At 42.4% G+C, this 22,571-nt stretch overlaps 1 protein-coding gene across 13 annotated transcripts in view; it reads left to right on the top strand.

Annotated features, from left to right (window-relative positions):
- The window catches only part of KALRN (kalirin RhoGEF kinase), a 655,749-nt gene that overhangs the window by 416,747 nt on the left and 216,431 nt on the right, over window positions 1-22,571 (top strand). For all 13 annotated transcript variants that reach the window (XM_059920949.1, XM_059920948.1, XM_059920941.1 and 10 more), the window contains exons 26-29: window positions 10,003-10,072; window positions 12,477-12,566; window positions 16,432-16,524; window positions 21,187-21,298. In XM_059920949.1, coding sequence (XP_059776932.1) covers window positions 10,003-10,072; window positions 12,477-12,566; window positions 16,432-16,524; window positions 21,187-21,298 — 365 coding nt within the window. The remainder of the gene's footprint in view (window positions 1-10,002; window positions 10,073-12,476; window positions 12,567-16,431; window positions 16,525-21,186; window positions 21,299-22,571) is intronic.

Raw genomic sequence — 22,571 nt, 5'->3', positions numbered from 1 at the left:
TCTACTCAAAAACTAGATCCATTTCTATTGCATTTTGCTAAGCATTTCGGGAGCGCTCAGATAAGGTAGTATGTGCCATAAATAGATCCCCCAAACGGTAGTGATTTTGCTAATGCTGTCTCCCCACTTTGGCGTACAGCTCATGATGTGGGAAAATCATTTATTTTCAGTTTGCCTTGTATTAGATTTTCAGCTTTGATAAGGACAGCTGTTTGTTTAAAATGCTCATCACCTTTGGTTAAATCTGAACTTTACTTTTTCCTTTTCAGTTTTTGGGGATATGGCCATATGTGAGTCTGGGCAATAACATTTTTATAAAATCTCTGCTGTCAGGGATCAGAAGGTCTTCCTGACCATCAAGTACAACCATCTCCATTTACAGATAAGGACACTGAGACCTAGAGAGGGGCCAGTGACTTTCCCAATATGTGATATCTCCCCCTTGAAAGATTAGGTGTAGATTCCAGGGGTGGGTTTCCCACGTCAGTGCTCTCTCCCCCCTCCCCTACTCCATAGACCACCAGCTGGCACTGCCAAATCTGGTGTGTTTGATTCATATCTAACCAGCTTCCATGTGCATCCTCAAATTTGAGGAACACTTCAACCCATTTCTTCCATAGGTGTGTCATCCAGGTCACACACCCTTACAATAATGACCTGAAATAAGTCAGTTTTCAGCAAGGGTTGGAAAGACAAGTAGGGGACCAACAACCAGGGCTGGATAACCCTTCTGCAAACTCCCTCCTCCAGGTCCGGCCAGAAGCTATTAGATTTGGACTTGGCCACCACCCACTGCCCTACCAGCCTAGTATTCCCCGGCCCGAGGCTGAGGGCCAGGGCCAGGGCTAAGTGGGACTGAGCTGGGACACTGGCCAGGCCCAGGGCAGCCTTCCAGGGCACCAGGTAGCCAGGGTCAGTCGGGAGCAGAGGGTGGTGTGTAGCAGGGCAGGAGAAGGCAAGGTGGGGGGGGGGGGGAATGACGGGAGATGCCGGTGAACCACCGAACCAGGCCCACACTTCCATGATCTCCCAGGAGTTCGACCCTGGGGTCAGCCCCGCACTGGTTTGGAGATGGAGTTGGTACCCAGTGAGGAATCTAAGCAAGGCTCTGCCCTCTGAGTTCTGGGAATCAGTGAGGTACTGGTGATAAGGGTGGAGGTGAGCACAAGTGCAGATCAAAGGAGCAAAGAAAATAGTCTCTGTTGGAGTAACAGGAAGGCTTCCCAGAAGAGGGGCATTTAAGATGGAATTTAAATAACCAGTGGGATTTGTACAGCCAGGCACGGCTCCATTGATGATGGAGGAGAGTTTGAACACAGGCCCTTTCAGGGAGGAGAGTGGTGAAGTCTAGGAGGGAGGCCGAGAGGCAATGGGAGGCGTTTGGGAGTGAGTCTGAATCCTGGGTCAAGGATGGGGGAGGTCTGGCCGTCACACTCCCACTTAGACTGTGTCTTGTCACGTCTGTCTCTGTGAGATTGAGGCTCAGGAGGGGAGAGGTGGTGGGTGGAGATGGTATGAGTCAGAAATGGTGGTGTAGGAGAGCACGAAGGAAGGCAGGAGAGAGAGTGAGTGGGAAAGTGGGGTAAAATACCTGGATAGAGGAGAAATGAGAACAGTGGATAACAAGGGGAAAGAAGAGATGGGGAGAAGGAGAGAGGAAGGAAGAGGGGAAAGGGGGGCACTACTAGAGGGAGATGGTAGATCAGTAGAGAGGGAGAAGGGGGGAGGGTCGAGGGTGAGAAGGAGGGAGAGAGATGGATAAAGACCTAGGAGCATCAGCAAAGTGCTTTTCAAATATTTTTGATCATGAACCAAAGAAAAATAATATATCATGTCCTGATATGCATATGCTTATGTTATATATAAGAGGAAAATTAAGTCCTCCAAAATAACACCCTCACTATGTGTGATGCACTCTGGTATTTTGGATTAGGTTCCATTCTCCTTCCTTTTTAATGCTGGTTTCCACCCACTAAATTGATTTTACAACCCCTTGGAACACAGAGGGTAGATCTGTAGCTACAAGGTGGGGAGCGGGCTCCACCAAGTGGTGAGAAAAGGGATGTGCAGGTCGCAGCTCCTTCTGGAGGCCACACTGCCAGGCTGCAGCTGCCTTCTCCTCCATTGCCTCTCCTACTCCTTCCCACACACACACCCCTTGCTTCAAAATACGTGTATTCTGTGCTTTCTGTGCTTTTTTCACACTCCAAGAAAATCTCGTTCTATTCTACTCCCTTGTTTTATAGAAACTGGAGCTTATAAAAGTTCGTGACCTGCACAAACCAATTAGTAACACAGCCAAAGAATCCAAGTCTTCATAACTCCCTATTAAGTCACACTGTCATTTTCTTAATATTCAAATGCCAAGCGAAGAGGAAGGGGAAGACTTGTGATTTTTCTTGGGCCCTAAACCCATAATCTAAGGGATAACTGAGGCCTTACCCATCAGAAGGGCCCTAAAAAACATTTAGCTGGGATTTTGTTGCTATTGTTTGTTTTTTCAGTAAGCCGTCGACATTGGTGCTGGTTATAGATATTGGGGAGTACCCAAAGCAAGACAAAGTCTAAACATTCGTTTGGGGGTGTTCAAGTCATGTTCATTTCACTTGTACACACTAACTGCTTAGCGTCCGTGCCTAGTTGCTACACAAGCTATCAATGGCTATGAATAATATTAAATGTGAGATTGTTTATATTTTACTTTAACATTAAACTTATATTTATGCAATACTTTTGATTCATCTGATCACACAAGTTAAACAAACTTAGGAAATATTAGCAAAACATATTCAACAGGTAGCAGTGCAGCGAGATAAACTGCTGCTTGAGGTTGGAGGTGAGGGTGGGGCATATGCTGAGGAAGAGTCCAGCCCTGCACACTTTGCCCCTTCACCTCTAACCTAAGCTGAAGTTTCTGCTGTGAAATAAAGGGAGAGAGCCCGCTGATTGTCATGGCTCAGCCCAGGTGATCAAACTGTGCTGATTAAACACTTTTGTGAACAATCTGGTACCTTCCCTGGAGTGCGCACAACTCTCCACTAGTTTAACAGCTGCTCAGTATGCTAACCAGCTGTCCTGGCCTGCAGTCCAGAGCCTCTTCCAAGATGGGCTCTGAATCTGTCTGGTCACTAATGGATCCCTTAGAAACGGTCTCTAGCTCCACTTGTATGAAAGCATTGATACGGGGCAGTGTCCTGGACTGCCTGCAGAGATGAGCCTGATGCCTTTCTCCCCGGCTGCCTCCAGCTTTATTTGTTTGTCTCCTCCTCATTGTTCTTCTCCCCCCTGCCCCGTTACCACAGCACCGCCCCGCCCCCTTCATTCCCCTTCTCACCAACAAGTGTGCATGCACATGCATGAGAGCACGCATACACAAGGTCATCGCATATGCTCCCCTTTAAATGCAAGCTGCACCCTTGACGTAGAGGTCCTCTGTGAAGGACATACTTCTCCAGAAGCAGTAAGAATATAGGCCAAATTTACCTTTGGCGAGAATAACAAAATCAGAATGACTCAGGGTGCCTTTGGAATGGTGCTGTTTCCATAGTACTTAATGACAAAGCTCACAAAGCTTTTCTATCAATAAATGCTAGAGGTTTCATTTCCCAGGATCCTGTCCAAAGCCAGAGGGAAGCATTTTCCTCATAAAGTAACTGCATAATATATTGTATCATAATACTTTAATAGAGTAGTGACATTGCTTAGATCTTGACATTTTTTTATTGAAGTGTAGTTGCTGTATGCTATTATATAAGTTACAGGTGTACAATATAGTGATTCACAATTTTAAAGGTTATAGTTATTATAAAATATTGGCTATATCCCCCATGTTGTACAATACATTCTTTTTTTTAAAATTAATTAATTAATTTATTTATTTTTGGCTGTGTTGGGTCTTCGTTTCTGTGCGAGGGCTTTCTCTAGTTGCGGCAAGTGGGGGCCGCTCTTCACCGCGGTGCGCGGGCCTCTCACTATCGCGGCCTCTTGTTGGGAGCTCAGGCTCCAGATGCACAGGCTCAGTGGTTGTGGCTCACGGGCCTAGTTGCTCTGCGGCATGTGGGATCTTCCCAGACCAGGGCTCGAACCCGTGTTTCCTGCATTGGCAGGCAGATTCTCAACCACTGCGCCACCAGGGAAGCCCTACAATACATTCTTGTAGCTTATTTTATACCTAATAGTTTGTATCTCTTAATCCCCTACCCTATATTGCCCCTCCCCCCTCCCCACTGGTAGCCACTAGTTCATTCTCTTTACCTATGTGTCTGCTTCTTTTTTGTTATATTAACTAGTTTGTTGTATTTTTAAAATTCCACATATAAGTGATATCATACAGTATTTGAATCTTGACATTTCTTTAAAAGTTTTATTCATTTCTGAAAGAACCCCAGACATTCACACAAACTCTTAAACTCCTTGCTTTGCTCGTTCTCCCATGATTTATTACATATAATTATTGAAATGGTGAGGACCAAGATGTTTCTATAGAACAGCTGAGGAGGAATATCCCATCATTTGTGAAGAGTGTTGTGACTTCTTGTGCTTTAATTTAAACTCATCACATCTATTTGAAGTAGGTGGAATGATACTGATCAGACGTACATAACCTGTCATCTTCATAAGCTTCAAATTAAAAAGCAAAATAGAGTTTAATACTGCTACTTACTTTCAACAATTACATTGAGATGGTAGTGCATATCTTACTCAAAGTTATGAATTGATATGCCCAGCACAAAATAAATAGCTTTTAAAATTCTTAGCTTTTTTATTTAAAAATTAAATCTTATAGAGTTAACGTAGGATCTGCCAACTGGAAGCACACTGGAATAGGGCAGTTGCCTTCAAAAGCTGACCTATGGACTGGATGCATTCGAATTACCCAGGAAGCTTTGCTAAACAGTACAGATGCTCAGATCCTAACCCAGAGGGCAGTGCACAGCCAGGTGTGATGACCACTAACTAAGGTTTTCCAAGAGTGTTCCTTTAGACAAAGTCCCCCCAGAAATGTTCCACCCGCAAAGAAGTTTGGGAAGCACTGCACACTCTATCAGATACTTCAGAGATTTATAATGTGCCTCATCATATTATAGGATTTTGGAAGTCCTGCCATAAACAAACTAGTTTAGCCCAGCATTTCCCAAACTTACATGATCTGTGACCTTGAAATCCAATCTTTGCATAATACCCAATCAAGATTTTCCCAGGATATGGTTTAGGAGAAAGTAATCTACTATAGATTTTCCAACAGGGGTATGGTGGGGAGAGCTCTCTCGGGATAAGTCTACAGGAGTGGAGCTTATTAAGATTGGGAAGCACTGATCCGGAAGAACTAATGTTTATTTAGTGCCTGCTATATGCTAGGCAGTGGTTTGGGTTCTTTAGCTACATGGATTTATTAAATCCTCACAACATCCCCACGAGGTTATTTAAAGTTGAGAAAAGTGAAACTTTGGAAGACCTCCTCACAACTGTGAGTAGGTGTGAACTCTGGCTCTTTGACTTGAGCTTTGCTGTGGGAGGGAAGGAAAGTGAGGCCTCGGGTCAGTAGAAAGGTGAGCTAGCAGTGGCAGCTGCTGTTAAAACCTGCATTTTCCGAAAAGGCATTAATTGTAGTGATGATAATCTATGTACTTAACTCATTTTAAAGTGCTTTCACTTCTTGAGAATTTTCAAGCAAAGCATCCTCCCATAGGTTTTTGATACCTGCTGTCACCAAAAGTCAGGGTATTGCTCTATTTAAATTACCAGGATTTTAAATAAAATTCCACCACCATCTTCAGCATCTAGATCAATTATCAACTCTGTGGGTATAATTACCACTGTGCACTTAAAATTAACCTTAAGTGACCAGGCCACTGACCTTGGGTCATAAGTCAAGGAAGGAGGGACACTCTCCCTGAGTTGTCACAGAGTCCTTGCAACTTCTAAAGCAAGAATACAATTTTATATCTTATGTGGAATGTCATGATCCAGGATGTTGTATCATTTATTTGATTGCCTTTAAAGGAGAAGGGCCTATATACTATGGGGGTCAGAGGGAGGGGGTTGGAGTGAGATCCCGAGAGTAGGGAAGTGGAGGTTTCCTACAGCCAAGAGCATTTATTGTAGGTGCCTGGGGCTCCAAATTCGCCTCTTTCTCTCTTCTTCCAGGTACTCTTTCCTCCTAGTCCTGCTTTCTTTAAAGCAGTTCATTTCCTTTCACCAGTCCTTGTCCTAGAATAGCTCATCAGAGTTTCTTCCCCCACTCGTCAAGCCGTTCCAGCGCCCTCCCCACCCCCCCCACCCCGGCCCTGTTCAGCCCATATGAGAAATGACCGTGTAAAGAATATCTCAACACCTGAAAAAACTACCTCTGAAGATTTTGTACATTTTATTATTTAGTGTTCTCATGGAAAAGAGCCACATAATAAATGTCTTTTAGAATTTAGTTCCAGAAATAAAAATTATATTAAAAATAGATTAATATTTTAACATATTATGTTATATATATATATGGTAATGAGCCAGATTGCTTCTCTTTGCTACAAAAAAAGATGTTTTCTTTTTGGCCTTGAAAAAAATTTGATCCTCACTTACAGCATTATATAATTTTTTCCTATTTCTAATTTAGAAGTCATATTAAATACATGTGTGTCACCTGCAGTTCTTCTAAAAATAGCAATAAGTATGATACTTATTGATTTTTGAGCACTGCATATTTGCATTTTGTAAGCCCAAATTGCATTATAATCACTGCTGTTCCATGATTCAGATCAGGATACTCCAAAATTCGGGAGAAAGATGATTATCATCAAATGGGTATTGCTAGGAGTCTTCAAAAATTTTTAAGTGACTTTTTCTTATTACTGAAGTAATACCCATTTGTTGTAGAAAATTTAAATGGCAGGTGGACAAAAAATATCATCTATGATCCTATCAATCATTAGCATTTTGGCCCTCCAAATATGACTTGCCAAGCATTTTTTAATTGCACATATATATTTCTTTAAACCAAAACCAACATCTTTCTATGTCATTGAAGGGAGAACACAAATAACATATATATAGAATCCATAACCAATTGTAATTATAATTGTAAGATGCTGCCAGAATTCTTGGACAAGAGGACTCAAGTAGTGTAAGTCAAATCAATAAAATTTATTTGTTCCAATGGTAGAGGTAGGCAATAGAATCATTCAGACCTACTTTATATCTTTTAATTTAATTTTTGAATTAATTTTTAAAATCAAAATTAAATAGAAAAGTATAGATCGAGAAGACTCACCCACCACTATCTTCATTCACTCTGTTCCTTCACCTGGTTTCCTATGGTAATGACTTTTTTAAAATATATTTGTGTTGTTTCCAACCGACTTTTATTTCAGACAGTACTGTGGTGAATGTTCTTCTTTATATGTCATTTCACATGTGTGAAAGTCTGTTTGCTGTTCTTTTTTTTTTTATTGAGGTATGGTTGATGTATAATATTATATAACTTTCAGGTGTACAACATAGTGATTCACAATCTTTAAAGGTTATACTCCATTTATAGTTATTATAAAATATTGGCTGTATTCCCCATGTTGTACAGTATATCCTTGTAACTTATTTTTTTTTATATATAGTAGTTTGTACCTCTTAATCCCCTTTCCCTATCTTGCCGCTCCCCACTTTCCTTTGCCCACTGGTAACCACTAGCTTGTTCTCTATATCTGTGAGTCTGTTTCTTTTTTGTTATATTCACTAGTTTGTGGTGTTTTTTAGACTCCACATATAAGTGATATCATACAGTATTTGTCTTTCTCTGTCTGACTTACTTCACTTAGCATAATACCCTCCTAGTCAATCCATGTTGTTGCAAATGGCAAAATTTCATTCCTTTTATGGCTGAGTAATATTCCATTGTATATATACCACATCTTCTTTATCCATTCATCTCTTGGACACTTAGGTTGCTTCCATATCTTGGCAATTGTACATAATGCTGCTATGAACATTGGGGTGCATGTATCTTTTCAAATTAGAGTTTTCATTTTTTTCAGATATATACTCAGGAGTAGAATTGCTGGGTCATATGGTAGCTCTATTTTTAGTTTTTGGAGAATGCTCCATGCTGTTTTCCACAGTGGCTGCACCAATTTACATTCCCACCAACAGTGTAGGAGGGTTCCCTTTTCTCCCCACTCTCTCCAGCATTTGTTATTTGTGTTCTTTTTGGTGATAGCCATTCTGACTGGTTTGAGGTGATACTTAACTGTGGTTTTAATTTGCATTTCTCTGATGATTAATAATGTTGGGCATCTTTTCATGTGCCTGTTGGCCATCTGTATGTCTTCTTGGGAAAAGCATCCATTCAGGTCTACTGCCCATTTTTAAATCATATTGTTTGTTTTTTTGATGTTGAGTTGTATGAGCTATTTATATATGTTGGATATTAATCTGTGTTAGTTATATCATTTGCAAGTATTTTCTCCCATTCAGTAGGTTGTCTTTTCGTTTTAGGTAATGACTTTCTTTTTAACCACTTTATTGAAGTACGGTTGATGTAAAAAGCTGTACGTATTTAATATCACAACCTGATGCGTTTGGGGATAACTCTACACCCATGAAACCATCACCACCATCAAGGCCATAGACATATTTATCACCTCCCAAAGTTTTCTCCCCTATTATTATTATATAAGAACACTTAACATAAGATCTACCCTCTTTACAACTTTTAAGTATACAATACATTATTGTTAGCTATAAGTATTACGCTATATAGTAGATCTCCAGAACTTATATTGCATAACTGAAATTGTACACTCTGACCATTAGTTTCTTGGGTTGGAAATAAGAGTATATATTACTTACTTAGACAAAAGGCAGAATATTAGATACATTCTTCCACACCTTGCTTTTTTTACTTAACAGCCTGCCCTGGTGATCTTCCATTTGAAAACCTAAAAAGCTTTGCCATTTTTTATAGCTATATAGTATATGGTTCTGTGGATGTACTATAGTTTACTTTGTCATCTATAGACCATCTTTTGCTGTTATGAACAGTGCCACAGTGAATATGCATGTACATACTTCATGTTACACACATGTGACTACAACTATAGGACGTTTTCCAAAATTAAAATTGCAGAGGCAAAGATAAGTATATTTTTTATTTTGATAGATGTTATCAAATTGACCTGTGCAAAGTTTATACCATCTTCCATCTCCATCAGAATGTTTCCCCATAGCCTCATATTATTTTTATTTGAAAAACTTTGTGTGATTTTTAAAAAGCAAATTCCATTCCAATGATTCTGGCTTATTTGAGCTTATATTCTCTGAGCTCAAACCAATTGTTTAATATATTAATTCGAAGTTGGTATAGTCAACTCTTTATTATTTATTAAGATAGAAGGGAGCCATGGCTCAGATATCCACAATGGCAGATAATTCAGTAGTAGTTCAATTCAGCTTTGAAATGTATTACGACTTTTTCCCCATTAAATTTTCTTTCCTAACAATGTCAGCATTAAGAAATGTTAACTCAGTTTTCTAGCACAAACTGGGTACTGATGGAAGAAGAAAGTGAAAAATTGGAAAGAAGTCAGTGTAGGATTCAGAATTTTACCACCTATCTCTGGGATCGTAGATGATATTTATTTTGTTCTTTTGATACCTGTATCTGTATATTTTTAAATGTTACAACATGCTCAGATTACTTGTGTAAAAAAATAGCCATAGTTACTGTTAAAATGAAGTGCCCAACACAAGTATAATATTTCATTATTTTCAGCCTGAGAAGTGTAAACCCTTAAGGGAAACAATATTAAGTAGCACTAATTAATCAGTTAATACAAATTTTAATGAATTAGTTCCAACATATTAAAAATCGCTTGTTACCACGTGTTGCTTAGAGAGTGGAGAAGCCATGTGTAAATAGTGGAGAGTTTACGAGGTTGGGTTGACCTCAGTATAAGCCTCTGACGGAGAGGGAGTCAGCAGTACAGAGATGTCTGATTTGGCCTTTCTCTCCCCTTGCAGCATCTTCCTCAAAGAGCTGGAGAAGTATGAGCAGCTACCTGAGGATGTGGGACACTGCTTTGTTACCTGGGTAACCGACCTGAGCTTCTTCTCCTCCCACTGTCACATGCTTTCCAGGAATGCAGATGCTACCAGATGACATCACTGTTCAGTGCCTGAGCTGATTGGTGTCACTGAACTTCTAACACAGGACCAGGGGCTCTAGAGAGGAGCCATGAGTAGATCTGAGAGAAGCAGTCTCTCCCTGAGGAGCAGAGCCCTCCTTGGGAAAGGTCCTTAGATGGTGTGTCCAAGCTCCACCTTAAGTTCTCTAAAAACTTTCTAAAATTGAGATGTCAGGAGATTGGAACAAGACCACCACCCTGGGTAGAAGAACTACTCCAGCTCCATCCACGAGTTGTTTTGTTTTTAACAGGATGAGGATTAAGGAATTAGAACTTTAGAAATCCACCAAACCATTGTTTACATTTTCTTCCTTACTAGAGAGCAGACTCCTTGAGTATCCATCCCAATTCTGACCTACAGGATGCATATCTAGTCATTCTCTTTCTTGGGCCAAGTAAATGGGCTGAATGTACTAGGTTCTACTTATACAAACAGAAACATTAGTCTCTGTTAGCATCTCTGTGCCACATTGTCCTGAGTTCAGGTTCATGGTATGAGTGCCAACATCTTGAGGGAAGTCCACCTAGTACAATAAGTGCAACTAAACATGGAAATCCTTCCCCAGGGCCAGGAGCTCTAATATTCAACAGTTAACTAATTATAACTTCCACTCAAAATGGGCTACTTTTCCAAATGTTTTCACTCTTCAGAGAGTTTGTGCTCATAACAGCCCTCTGGAATAGGCAGGGCTATGGTTATGTTTTATATTCTATATATGGAAACATTTTAGAGGAGCTAGGATGTTGGCCAGCCCATTGACATGTAATTAATATCACAGCTCATCCCACAGCTCAAGACCTGAGTTACTTCCGTTTTCTGAAACCATAACATTTGCTTCCTGGCATACTCTCATTTCTTAAGGAAGTCTCAGACTGCCATCTTATTTTGTGCTAATAACATTTTTCACCTCTATATATGTGGGCCCATGCACAGTTCACATTAGTGCTGATAAATAATTTATGATCCCTTGCATGGCCAATGTAGAGAAAAACTGAGATTGACCATTAAGTGAAGGTTTTGGGGGGTTTTTTTTGGTATCTTGTTTCATACATTTTGTGGATTTGCCTTACCATCGACCATAAGTATGGTTTATCAACATCTCTTAGGGATGATGAATGCCTCCCAGGTAGTATATAAACCCTAAAATTGGTTTCAGAAAACCTTTAATGATTGTGTAAAATATGCACATTTTGCCAAGAATTATCCCGAAGTGACTTTCTTAAGTCTTATAATCTTAATTTATGAGTGTAGTGCAGTAGTAAAGTGTAGAAAGAGTTGTTTGCAATGTATTGAACAGCAACAGTTATTACCTAGAAGCCTGAAGGCAGCTGGCCTGGGCTCCACCACTTTGTAACTATGGGAATTTAAAGTTACTTAACCAACCTTATGCCACCATTTTCACATTTGTAAAATGGGGATGATAATAATAGAACTCACTACATAGGGTTCTCATAAGGATCAAATGAGTTAATATATATAAAGAACTTGGGAAAGTGGTGGCATAAATGAAACCTGCTATAATTAAAACATAGCTAGGCTGCTTTCTTAGAAGAGGACATCCCCAATGTTGTATAGGCACGAGGATGGGGAGCATTTCACAAATGGGAAAGGTGCTTGGTGGCCAAAGTACACACACCCTTTCCAGTGGAAAGGCTGTGAAACACTGACCCAGAGGATCCCAAAGACATAAGAAATGAATTTTCACCAAGCCATAAAATTCTTGACTTGAAGTAGCAATCTGGTTAGGACTCATTGTTCAGACCCTGCCCCAAAGGGTCACCCTGCTTTCCTTTCCCCCATCATTGCTTCTGGGAAGTGGGGGATGGTAGCATAGGTGTTTAACATGCCCTACAAACTGCCCCCAGTGGAGACGTTTGGAGTTCTAGCAGATATCCCTCTGAGATCACACTTTGTTTTCATTCTTTGACTTTTGTTTTCAGAGCAAATGCTGTCATTTTTCAAGATGGGAAGCACAATTGTAGGTAGTCCAAAAAGGGGGATAATCTCTCAATAAATTCTGTCCAACTTCAGGATACATGAGGATATGTGAATTGTTTTTTTTAATTCTATCTAGCACTGACTAGTATTAAAATGAGCTCACTTTCAGTGAGCTTTCTCCCCCTGCTGATAGGAAAAAAGCATCTCAAAGTTTGTTAGGGTAGCACAGGCTTGATGAGCCCAGGAAATTTGCCACAGATAATCCTGTATCACACAATATCTGAGGGTTTAACTGCACAGCCCTTGCTGGTACAGTCAACAGAAGGGAGCAACTAATGGATACTGACCTATTATTGTTTTTGTTTTTTTAGGCAGACAAATTTCAGATGTACGTCACCTACTGTAAAAACAAGCCTGATTCCAACCAGCTGATCCTGGAGCATGCAGGCACCTTCTTTGATGTAAGCTGTGAATTTCCATCCTTGAACCACTAATGAGCAGGTGGAAATTGCTTCTCTACTTTGAGATCGTGGGTTTTTAGCTATCCTTTGTTCCTCATTTTTCTTTACTGGCCCCTCCAAACCTCTCTCTCATGGATAAAACATAGAGAAAAACAAAAGCAGTGTTTATCTTTTGTTTTACTCCATCCCATCTCAAGTGCTGTGGTTTCGGATAAGGCACATTTGCCTCTGTGCCTCCACACTGAATCCAGCTAGCCATAAATCTCACAAGCAGAGGAGACGTACTAGGATATTCCACTTCTACTGCATATATAGCTCCTCAAACGTAGGGGTTCCTCAAAGTGTGCTCTCAGCCCAGCCACGTCAGCATCACCTGAGAACTTGTTAGAACTATGTATTTTGGACCCCACTCTAGATCTATTGTATCAGAATCCCCAGGGCTGGAGCCCAACCATCTGAGTTTTAAGGAGCCCTCCAGGTGACTGATACCCGCTCAAGTTTGGGAGTCCCTGACTACGCTAATGCAATTGTTTCAACCTTGACTGCCCATTGGAATTACCTAGGGAGCTTTGAAAAATAGTGATTCCGGTCCCAGCCCTGATTTTGATATGATCAGCCTGGGTTTGGCCTGGGCATTGAGAGTTTTAAACATTTCCAGGTGAGAGTAACGTGCAGCCAGGGTTGAGCACTTATGCTGTAATGGAAGCCAAGAGAAGACTCAGAGCCGATGTACCATGTGTGGTCCTCTGGTTTTGGGTGAGGATGCAATCGTGTTGGCGAATGATGGTATATATACTGCTGGTCCCCAGAGAGTGACAGAATCAAACGGGTCACTGCAGGATGCACAGGAAGAACAGAGGGAGAAAAAAAATGAGAATAAAAAGTGAAGTTCAGTGAGAGATAGGTGGCAGCAGTGATGGCCATTCTGGTAGTCATGTCATTTTAGTATCTAATCAATCTAACCTTCTGCCTACCTCATTCCATCTATAGATCTTTGACTGTCTGCTGTATGCAAGATAGTGTGCCAGGCCCCATGGGGAGTCAGACATTCAAACATGGTTCCCATACTCAAGTTTACAAAAGAAACTTTCTCTGAGCATCTTTCTAGCCTGACCCTACTATAACAGAAATGATTCTACACGTGTCCTGTTGCTCAGTGAAGAAATGACACTTGAATGGGTTAAAGCCAGACAAGAAAAAACACACGTGATTTTTTAAAATGGAGTATTACTATGGAAATGGTCCCAAAGTGGAATTTCTGAGGTTATATTTGTTTAAACAGAAAACCCAAGAAAAGTCTTTCTCTAACTTGGTATCAGAATTTATTGACTATCATCTGGGATGCCCTATAGCGCTATTATCTCTGCTTAATAATGTATTTCTCTTAAGACATTTCTGGTTATTTATCAACAGTAACCAGAAGGGTCTTTTTGAAGTTTTAAATGCACTGTGTCCTGTTTTCCACTTCACATGTTTCTGAACACACGTGTCCCGTGCTCTGAGCACGCCTCAGACTCTTCTGCTTCCTTCTCTTTGCTCACACTACTCTCCCTGCCTAGAATGGATTGTGAGCCCTCTGCACACACAGGTGCGGGCGGGCACACAGGCACACACAGACACCCTTAGAAGTCTTCCTAGCCTTCAAAGATCACGTGTTGCTTCCTGCATGAATCCTTGCCTCTCTCTATGCGTGCAGTATCCTTTGTGTCTCTCTACGGCGTTTGTAACAATCTGCCTTCCGGCAGGTTAACAGTGGACCTTTCTATTACACACACCTCCCCCCAACCTGTGAGTCCCTTGAGGTTTGACTGATGGTTTGCCTGGCTCATTTTGTACATGTTACAATGTCTGGTGCTAAACTGTGTTCTCCTCTAGTCCTACATTCCTCATATCCCTGTTTCTAGACTTTGAGTTGCCAGTCAGATATACTCCAAATTTCACACCCCACTCCCCATTTTCCAACGTCATGCCTGATGAGCCTCTACTTTAGATGGGGAGGCCAGTGGAAGCCAGAAAACCAGCCCAGTAGCAGTTCCTGGAGCTTGGCCCAGAAGAGGGGAGGGAGAGCAGTAAACTCTCCTGACTGTTCCCAAAGCATTCCAGAAAGCATCATCTTTGTAGCTTTCCCCCTTCCTTCAGAAAGGGTTCCCTAAATTCTACACCTAGAAACCATCTACTTTAGGCCCTCCTTTTATAAGAGATCAACCCCCAATAAAGACAGTCTTATTATCCATTATTGTAAAGAGAGCACAGAAAATTCAAGTCCAAGAAAGACCCACACATTGACATGATCCGGAATTTTCTACTCCAAGCGTGGGAACCGTGAGGCTGCGGTGTCTGGTGCCATGTTGATTACTAAGCTTGGTTGGGTTGACCCCACCTCTGGAGGCCACCCCTTCCTCACTGTCCACGTGAAGCCTTCCCGAACTGGCACCTTGTCAGAGTGGAGCCTGTCAAAGGTGCGTTACTGCCTGTCCTCTCCTGCCAAAGCCCCCAAGTAAATTCACAATGTTCATTTGCCCAATAGGGTCAAGCTATCAGCTGTTTGCCCATTTTCCTTGAAAAAGTCTTGCTATAACTACACACCTCTAGGGAAGAGGCAAATGAGTGAGAACATTGCTACTTTCTGGGATAGTTGGCAGAAAGTGGAATTTTTTTTTTATTATTCCCTCTTTTATTATTATCACCCTCCTTCATAGCCGCGTAGCAAGTCCTATCATCTTGTCGAGCTTTAAAATGTTTCTTGTACTCCTCCCAACGCTTTGTTCTCACTAATCTTTGTTTATGGCAAGCCTCCACATTACACGCCTGGAGATACAGATGTATATTATACGTATATGTAAAGGGTACAATTTAATTGTTTAGTATACTCACAGACATGTGCAACTATTTCATTATCTCATAAAGCAACCCCACGCCCTTTAGCTATCACCCCTCCACCTTATCCTCCTTCCTACTCCCCCAGCTCTAAGCAACCAATGATCTATTTCCTATCTCTATAGATTTTCGTCTTCTGGACATTTCATTAAAAATGGAATGATATAATATGTGTTCTTTTGTGACTGACTTCTTTCACTTAGCATAAAGTTAAGATTCATCTATGTTGTAGTGTCTCAGTACTTCATTCCTTTTCATGGCCAAATAATATTCCATTGTATGACTATACTACATTTTGTTTTTTCATTCATCAGTTGACGGAGATTTGGGTTGTGTCCACCTTTTCACTGCTCTTAATAATACTGCTATGAACATTTTATGCAAGTCTTTGTGTGGACATATATTTTGATTTCTCTCAGGTATATACCTAGAAGTAGAATTGCTGGATCATATGGCAACTCCGTGTTTACACACTCGGACTTTTGCAGTAATCTCTGAACTGGTCTCTCTGTCTCTATTTCCCAGCTTCCACCCTCTATGTTGCTATTAGGCTTATATTAATCTTTCTGAAACATTGCTTTCACCATGTTTTGCTCCTATTTAAGATCTACAATATTTTACCCCTGAGAAGCTCCCCATCACATCCTAATTCATTCTTCTAGCTCCACCCCATCAACGACCTACATCCATCTTCTTATCTAAGTGTATGTTCACTTTTCTAGAATCTAGGTGTGATCCTCTGTACTGCTCAGGTATGGTCCTCATTATCATCTAAAGATACAATGATTATTTCCTGTGTGTTTTGGTTTATACATTTTCCCTTTATAGAATGCCATTCCTCTTCCTTTTCCCATCAAAGAGCAGTTTCTCATAGTTGTGTGCCCTTTTCCCTTTTCTCCTCTCTCCTTAACCCAGCCCACCTCCTCCCAGAAGACATATGTGCACATGGCCCTCTGTGTCTAACGGTGCCTGTTTTTAATCCCTGTAGGAGATACAGCAGCGGCACGGTCTGGCCAACTCCATCTCTTCCTACCTAATTAAGCCCGTCCAGAGGATCACTAAGTACCAGCTGCTCCTGAAGGTATCTCCCCTCCCCTCTCTGCCACCCTGACCACACTGTTGACCAGGCCCAGGGAATCCCAGCTTTGCCCAAGGATGGGAAAGCTTCCACCTCAAGACCTTTCCTCTACCTGGAGCAGAACTTCAGAGATGAGCCCACGCTGGCACTGCTGGTTCTACTGCATGTTCTGTCCCATGAAATTCCAGATGCTTATTGGGGTGGGGGAGAGGAGAAATGGGAGCAGGAATGGATTGTGACTATTTTCACATACATCCACCACTGCACAGCTTTTAGTGACTGCCACCCCAGGCACTGGCTGGTACCTAGAGTCTCTCCTGTCCTTCCCTTTTGGGCAGATTCCTCCTGGTGGCCCCTGCTTCCGATGGGATCTGGGGTCAAGGCGTTAGGGGCGGTGCCAGTCTACGTGGGCAGTGGAGGCCCAGGGCAGCACCTACCATTGCCTTAATCTCCATGTTTGTCAAGACTAGGAGGTTTCAGAGAGGAAATAGTTAAAAAGTACATATTAAAACACAGTGGCACTCTGTATCTGTAGGACCCCATATGTTAGGGGTTCTTCTGGAGCCAACCAAGAGATTTGGGTTTTTTCCAAAATCTTTCTCTTTAAAAGTCAAATAATCAAATTATGTAAAATACTGAGTGATTTGGGCTGATTCTTCTCAGAGAAGGATACACTGACAGTCTGAAAATATGACATTTCCCCACAGAAAGCCTGGGAAATCAATATCATAGGCAGTTATATAACCTGTATCTATATTAATTCTTAATGTGCAAGCATGGAGTTTTCCCTAAGTTTGAATATTTTGCTCGTCGCTTCTCAAATGCAAGGGATAAAAGAATAGGGAGAGGCATGTCATAAATAGTATAGTTCCAGAGAAAATCTGGTAAAGTTCAGCTCTATGAGATACTTGCTGAACCTCACATGTTCTATCTGCTTCACTAAATCTGAAAAACAGTCTAGTTTCAAATCTAGATTCTAATCACATTGGAGTGTGCCCAGCTTTCCAGTCTGTGGGGTCTTCCTGCCTTAGCACTTGTAGCTCCGTGATAAGAGGAGTGGGGGCAGCAGTGAGTCATGCCCTGACCTCTCTTCAACCCTCTGGATCAGGGCAGGGCCCTGCACCGTCCTTCTTCCCCTTCAGCCTCCTCCTTCAAACCTTCTCCTTCTTCGACTCCAGGAAGAGACAGTGGGCTTCACTTCCAGGCCCTCCAGTCTCCCAACCCTGCAGAAATGACTTAGAGAATCACCACAGGGCATCACGCCCTTGGCCTTTATTGAGACTGGTATCAGAAATAACTATGTGCAGAACATCACGGCTGTTTGGGCAGAACCGCTGCTGGCATTTTGAGGATGCCATCCTGTCTGTTTTTGACGTTTCTTATATAAAGACTCACAGAAATTCTCCTAAGATCTCGGAGTGGTGGCGAGAGGCTTCTCTTCTGAAAAATTGGTGTGCTTCCTACCTTTAAATCACAAGAGCTCGAGGTCCTTCTTTGCCTTTGACTGTCAGATACTTAGCATCCGCTTTTGTGGTTACTTACAGGAATTTCTCCTTAGCCAGATTTCTGTGTATAATTATCCTCTCCTTCTCTAGCCCACTTGATGCATGACCCTTCTAAATGATTTTTCTTGTGCCAGAAGATTTTTTTTTAATTTATTTTTGTGGTTTTCAAATGTAGGTATCCCAAAGCCTTTCCGGGAGTTGGTGGGGTTGTGCATTGAAAAAACAAAACAAAACTGGCTTGCCCACCCACACTGCCAGGGTCTTACATCAATTAAGATGCAGTTCGAAAAGAAATATAGTTTTTCACCTCTCCCCGTTAATCCCATAAGGCTGAAGTTCCTAGGATGAATTTTGTGACATGGACAAGGCAGGGAAGTAGAGGATGGATGGGCTGCCCTGTGTTTTGCTTTAGGCAGATGGAGGGGTGGGCTCTGGGCCTTCATTCTGTAACTGGATGTTTTAGGAAGAGAGGACCGTGCAGGTAACTGAGAAGGGAGACAGTGAAGTAGGGGGCAATTTGTTGTAGAGACATTGAAAAATTATTTGGGACAAAAAAGAGTTAAGATAAATTTGACCTCTTTTAAATGTGCTGGTAGCAGAGTGCCTGCTGAGTAGAAGAAAAATAGTTTGCTTTTCCTATAAATAAATAATATGGGATTTATTTTCTTATTAAAGTTAGTTTTATTCCGAGTAAATTGATATTTAATTATCAGTATCCTCTGGGGTTCCTCCCTTTAGGTGTTGCATGAAAGTGAAAGTCAGAGTGTTCAACAGTCTGCATGTAAATCTGCTACAGCTGTCCTTTTGGAGTCTAAATTAAAGGTGGAGCCTTCTCCTTATCGTAAACCGTAGCAGGGGTCTGAGGAGAACTCACTGGTTTTGCTAGCTGATTGGTGGACTTGCCAAATTGCTTTGGGAGGTTAAGCTAATTGGTATTTTCTGTTGCAAACTGAAGCATATTTCTCTTTTTTTTGGCTGAGTTGGGTCTTTTTTGCTGCGCACAGGCTTTCTTTAGTTGTGGCGAGAGGGGGCTACTTTTCGTTGCAGTGCACAGGCTTGTCGTTGCCGTGGCTTCTCTTGTTGTGGAGCACAGGCTCTAGGCACACGGGCTTCAGTAGTTGTGGCACGCGGGCTCAGCAGTTGTGGCTCCCAGGCTCTAGAGTGCAGGCTCAGTAGTTGTGGCACGTGGGCTTAGTTGCTCCACGGCATGTGGGATCTTCCTGGACCAGGGCTCGAACCCATGTCCCCTGCATTGGCAGATGGATTCTTGACCACTGTGCCACCAGGGAAGTCCCTGAAGCATATTTCTTATTTTTCTCTTATGTTTCTGCCTAGAAGTTCCTTTGATGATGTATGACAACAGGTTGGGAGGATTAAAATTAGGAAAGGATGGGGAGAATCAGAGAACTTCAGGTTGGCAGAAGTAAATACAGCTTTCTAAACAATGACGCTATTATACTGACTGGAAGCAAGGACAGAGCTGAGAACTGATCATGTCTACCTCCCAAACGTGTACTCTGGGCAGTTCACCTCTTCTTTGGACACTCAAAGCTCTCTTCTTCATATGGAAATGTATCCAAGATAACACAAAGACTTGGATTCTCATATCAGATGCTCATTAATCAGATAATCTTACCAAGTATAAAGCTTTACTAATAATTTCAAAGATACAAATAATCCCAAAACAGAGGTAAAACACAGAGAGAAGGTCATCAATAGCTCCAAGTCCTTTCTTACAGCATCAGGATGTGCTGTGGCCCTGATTAACATGCAAGGTTTCTAAATGATGTATGTTGCATCCTATCACTTACCCTGAAGAGAGCCATTTTGGTCATGAAATGTAATCACTTTTTACTTAGACAGTTATGTAGCTTATGTGATACTGCCCTTGGATTCTAGGTTTGTTTACCATGAGAAGTCCTAGACAGACCAGATATATCCTACTAACAGCACTCCATAAATAAGTACTCTTCTGCTAGCAAATACTACTAGTTTGTCAAGAGGTCTTTCGTTAATGTGTTTATAAGGTTTGATCTTGTCAACTTCTTTCTTTCCTGGAAATGCATCCCCACCCATCCACCCGTTCCCTGCCTTCCCTTACACCATTCCCTCTCTCCTCCACAGAAGGAGAGAGTATGGATTGTAGATCTCTTGCTTAACTTTTTCCTTCTCAGTGTCAAAGTGAGCAAGATATGATAACCCTGATAGGAAAAATGAAAGCCAGCATGCCTCTGGTTTGGATGAAATCATTCCGAGTGGTCTTTATGGTTACTAAAATAGTTGGAAATTATCTTTTCTCCATCAACCAGATACTATATATCTTTTATGGATATAGTAATGACCTAGTCTCCAATGAGGATGTAAAAGAGAGGACACGGTCCAGGAGGACAAGTGGAAGACAGGTTGGCGTGGTGGATGGAGTACTTGGATTTGGATTCAAGAGACCTGGATTCAGGCTCCTGCATGGCCTCTAGTGAATTCTATAACCTGGGGGAAATCTGTGTCCCTGTTAATCACAGTGTCCTCATCTGACAATGCAAGGACTAATCCATAATCTCATCTATTGGCCCCAGGTTAGGAACTCCTGATCCATTTGATCTAAAAATCTTCTATAACTCTGAAAAACTATGCCTATAGTGTCCGTAACCCCAAGTTGCTCCCAGTGTGGTGGAAGTCATTCAGGCAGTAGAGGTGTGTAAATAAAAGTGGTGCTGGCAGTAGGCATGCAGTGATGTATGAGTGCTGTGTGTCCTTTGCACACCATTTGTCTCCTCTTTATGATCACACAGTACTGCGCCTCTGTTCATGTGTTTTGCCAGGGGTATTCCCTGACCTCCAGGAGGTCAGTCGAGTGACAGAGGATGCCCTAGTTGCTGACTTCTAGTGCCAGCCATTTGGGAGTTGGGTTGAATTGAGTTAGTTTGGATTAGACTGAGCTGAGGAAGCTCAGTCTGGGAAAAGCATGGTGGTTGAATTCTTTGGAGATAACCTTTCCACCCCACCGCACTTTCCTTATACCTCAGAGGGGACCATTACAGAGAATGAAGCTGGTATATAATTCCTTGAGGAATTGGTATATAATTGCCTTGAGGGGTTAGGTAGCAGGAGGGTGGGGAAGCTGGGGGAAACAGTTCTCAATGTATCTGGACTTTTTTCGCAGGAACTATTAACTTGCTGTGAAGAAGGGAAAGGGGAGCTCAAGGATGGCCTGGAGGTGATGCTCAGTGTCCCAAAGAAAGCCAATGATGCCATGCACGTCAGCATGCTGGAAGGTAGCTGTCCTCTCAGCCTGCTCAGGGGAGCCTCCTCCTTTCCTAAGACCATGAAGCTTGTGTCATGGGAGGGAGGTGGCGTGAAGTCAGGCAAGGGGACAAGCTAGAAGAGAGGAGAAATGACAAATTGTTACATAGGCCCTGGGGAAGCGTGAGAGGAGATCCACAGGGGCTAGCTCGGCTAACACCTGCCTCCAGGCCTGTGCCGAATCAAATATGTGGACAACTTGCTGCCTGAGAGGTAGAGTAGGACAGGCTGTCATCCTTACTATAAATGTGCTAGAGCCCTGACCCACAGCAGCCCTCTTCCTCTGCATAACATTTGCATTGCATTTGTCATCAGAATAAGTAGAAATCCTGCACATACACACACCCACCGTCTTTAGCCTTGTGCCCTGCTCTTTTTTTTAATACTAAAATATACATAACGTAAAGTTTACCATCCTAACCATTTTTAAGTGTACAGTTCAGTTGCATTAAGTACATTCGTGTTGGTATGCGGCTACCCTCATGCCCTTCCTAGCTGGTAAGAAAAGTCCAGCCAGCTAAACCTGATAGGACTTTGCTGAAGCACATTCATCGGCTGGAACCATGCTCTTGGGGCCCAGAAACCTGGTAGAGTGAGACTCCAATAAGTGCTCCTAACACCGCAAAACAGAGCGGATATGGGCAGAGCAGCCTCATTGGGGTGGAAACTGTTAGATGTGTTAATACTCAGTATCCCAACTGGGCTGACAAACAGGTGAGATAAGGAAGGCGAGTCTACTCCGTTGTACACGGTAAACCTGTGGGGTATTTTCTCTCTTCTGGGCTCCATCACCCCCCACCACTTGCCCTCCCCCCCACCACCCCAGTGCCATCTAAAAGACTTGGTCTGGTTTCAGTACTTCCTGGGCCACCCTTAGCACAGGAAGCCCCACTTCTTCATGCAAAGGAGCCCTGATTACCTGCTCTAGACTGAGCCCTGACCGTCTGAACATATTCCTAGTGTCACACTTTCTCCACCTCCTCCTTTTCTGTTTGCACCTGCTCCCCACGCCCACTGCCCCCTGCCACGCCCTGCATGCCCGCCTCTGTAAGCACCCTCTCCTCCAGCCTGTCCCTGACCTGTATTCTGGATCCAGCTACTCAAGGGATGCTCTGTGGACCGGCAGCAGCAGCACCTGGGAGCTTGTCAGAGTGCAAAGTCATGGGCTCCACCCCACACCTACTGAATCCCAGTCTCTTGGGCATTGAGGAATGGGCAGGAATCTGTGTTTTCATAAGCAGTCTA

The sequence above is a fragment of the Balaenoptera ricei genome, chromosome 4 (assembly GCF_028023285.1).
Source record: "Balaenoptera ricei isolate mBalRic1 chromosome 4, mBalRic1.hap2, whole genome shotgun sequence".
NCBI lineage: Eukaryota > Metazoa > Chordata > Mammalia > Artiodactyla > Balaenopteridae > Balaenoptera > Balaenoptera ricei.
This window is presented reverse-complemented; position numbering and strand designations above follow the sequence as displayed.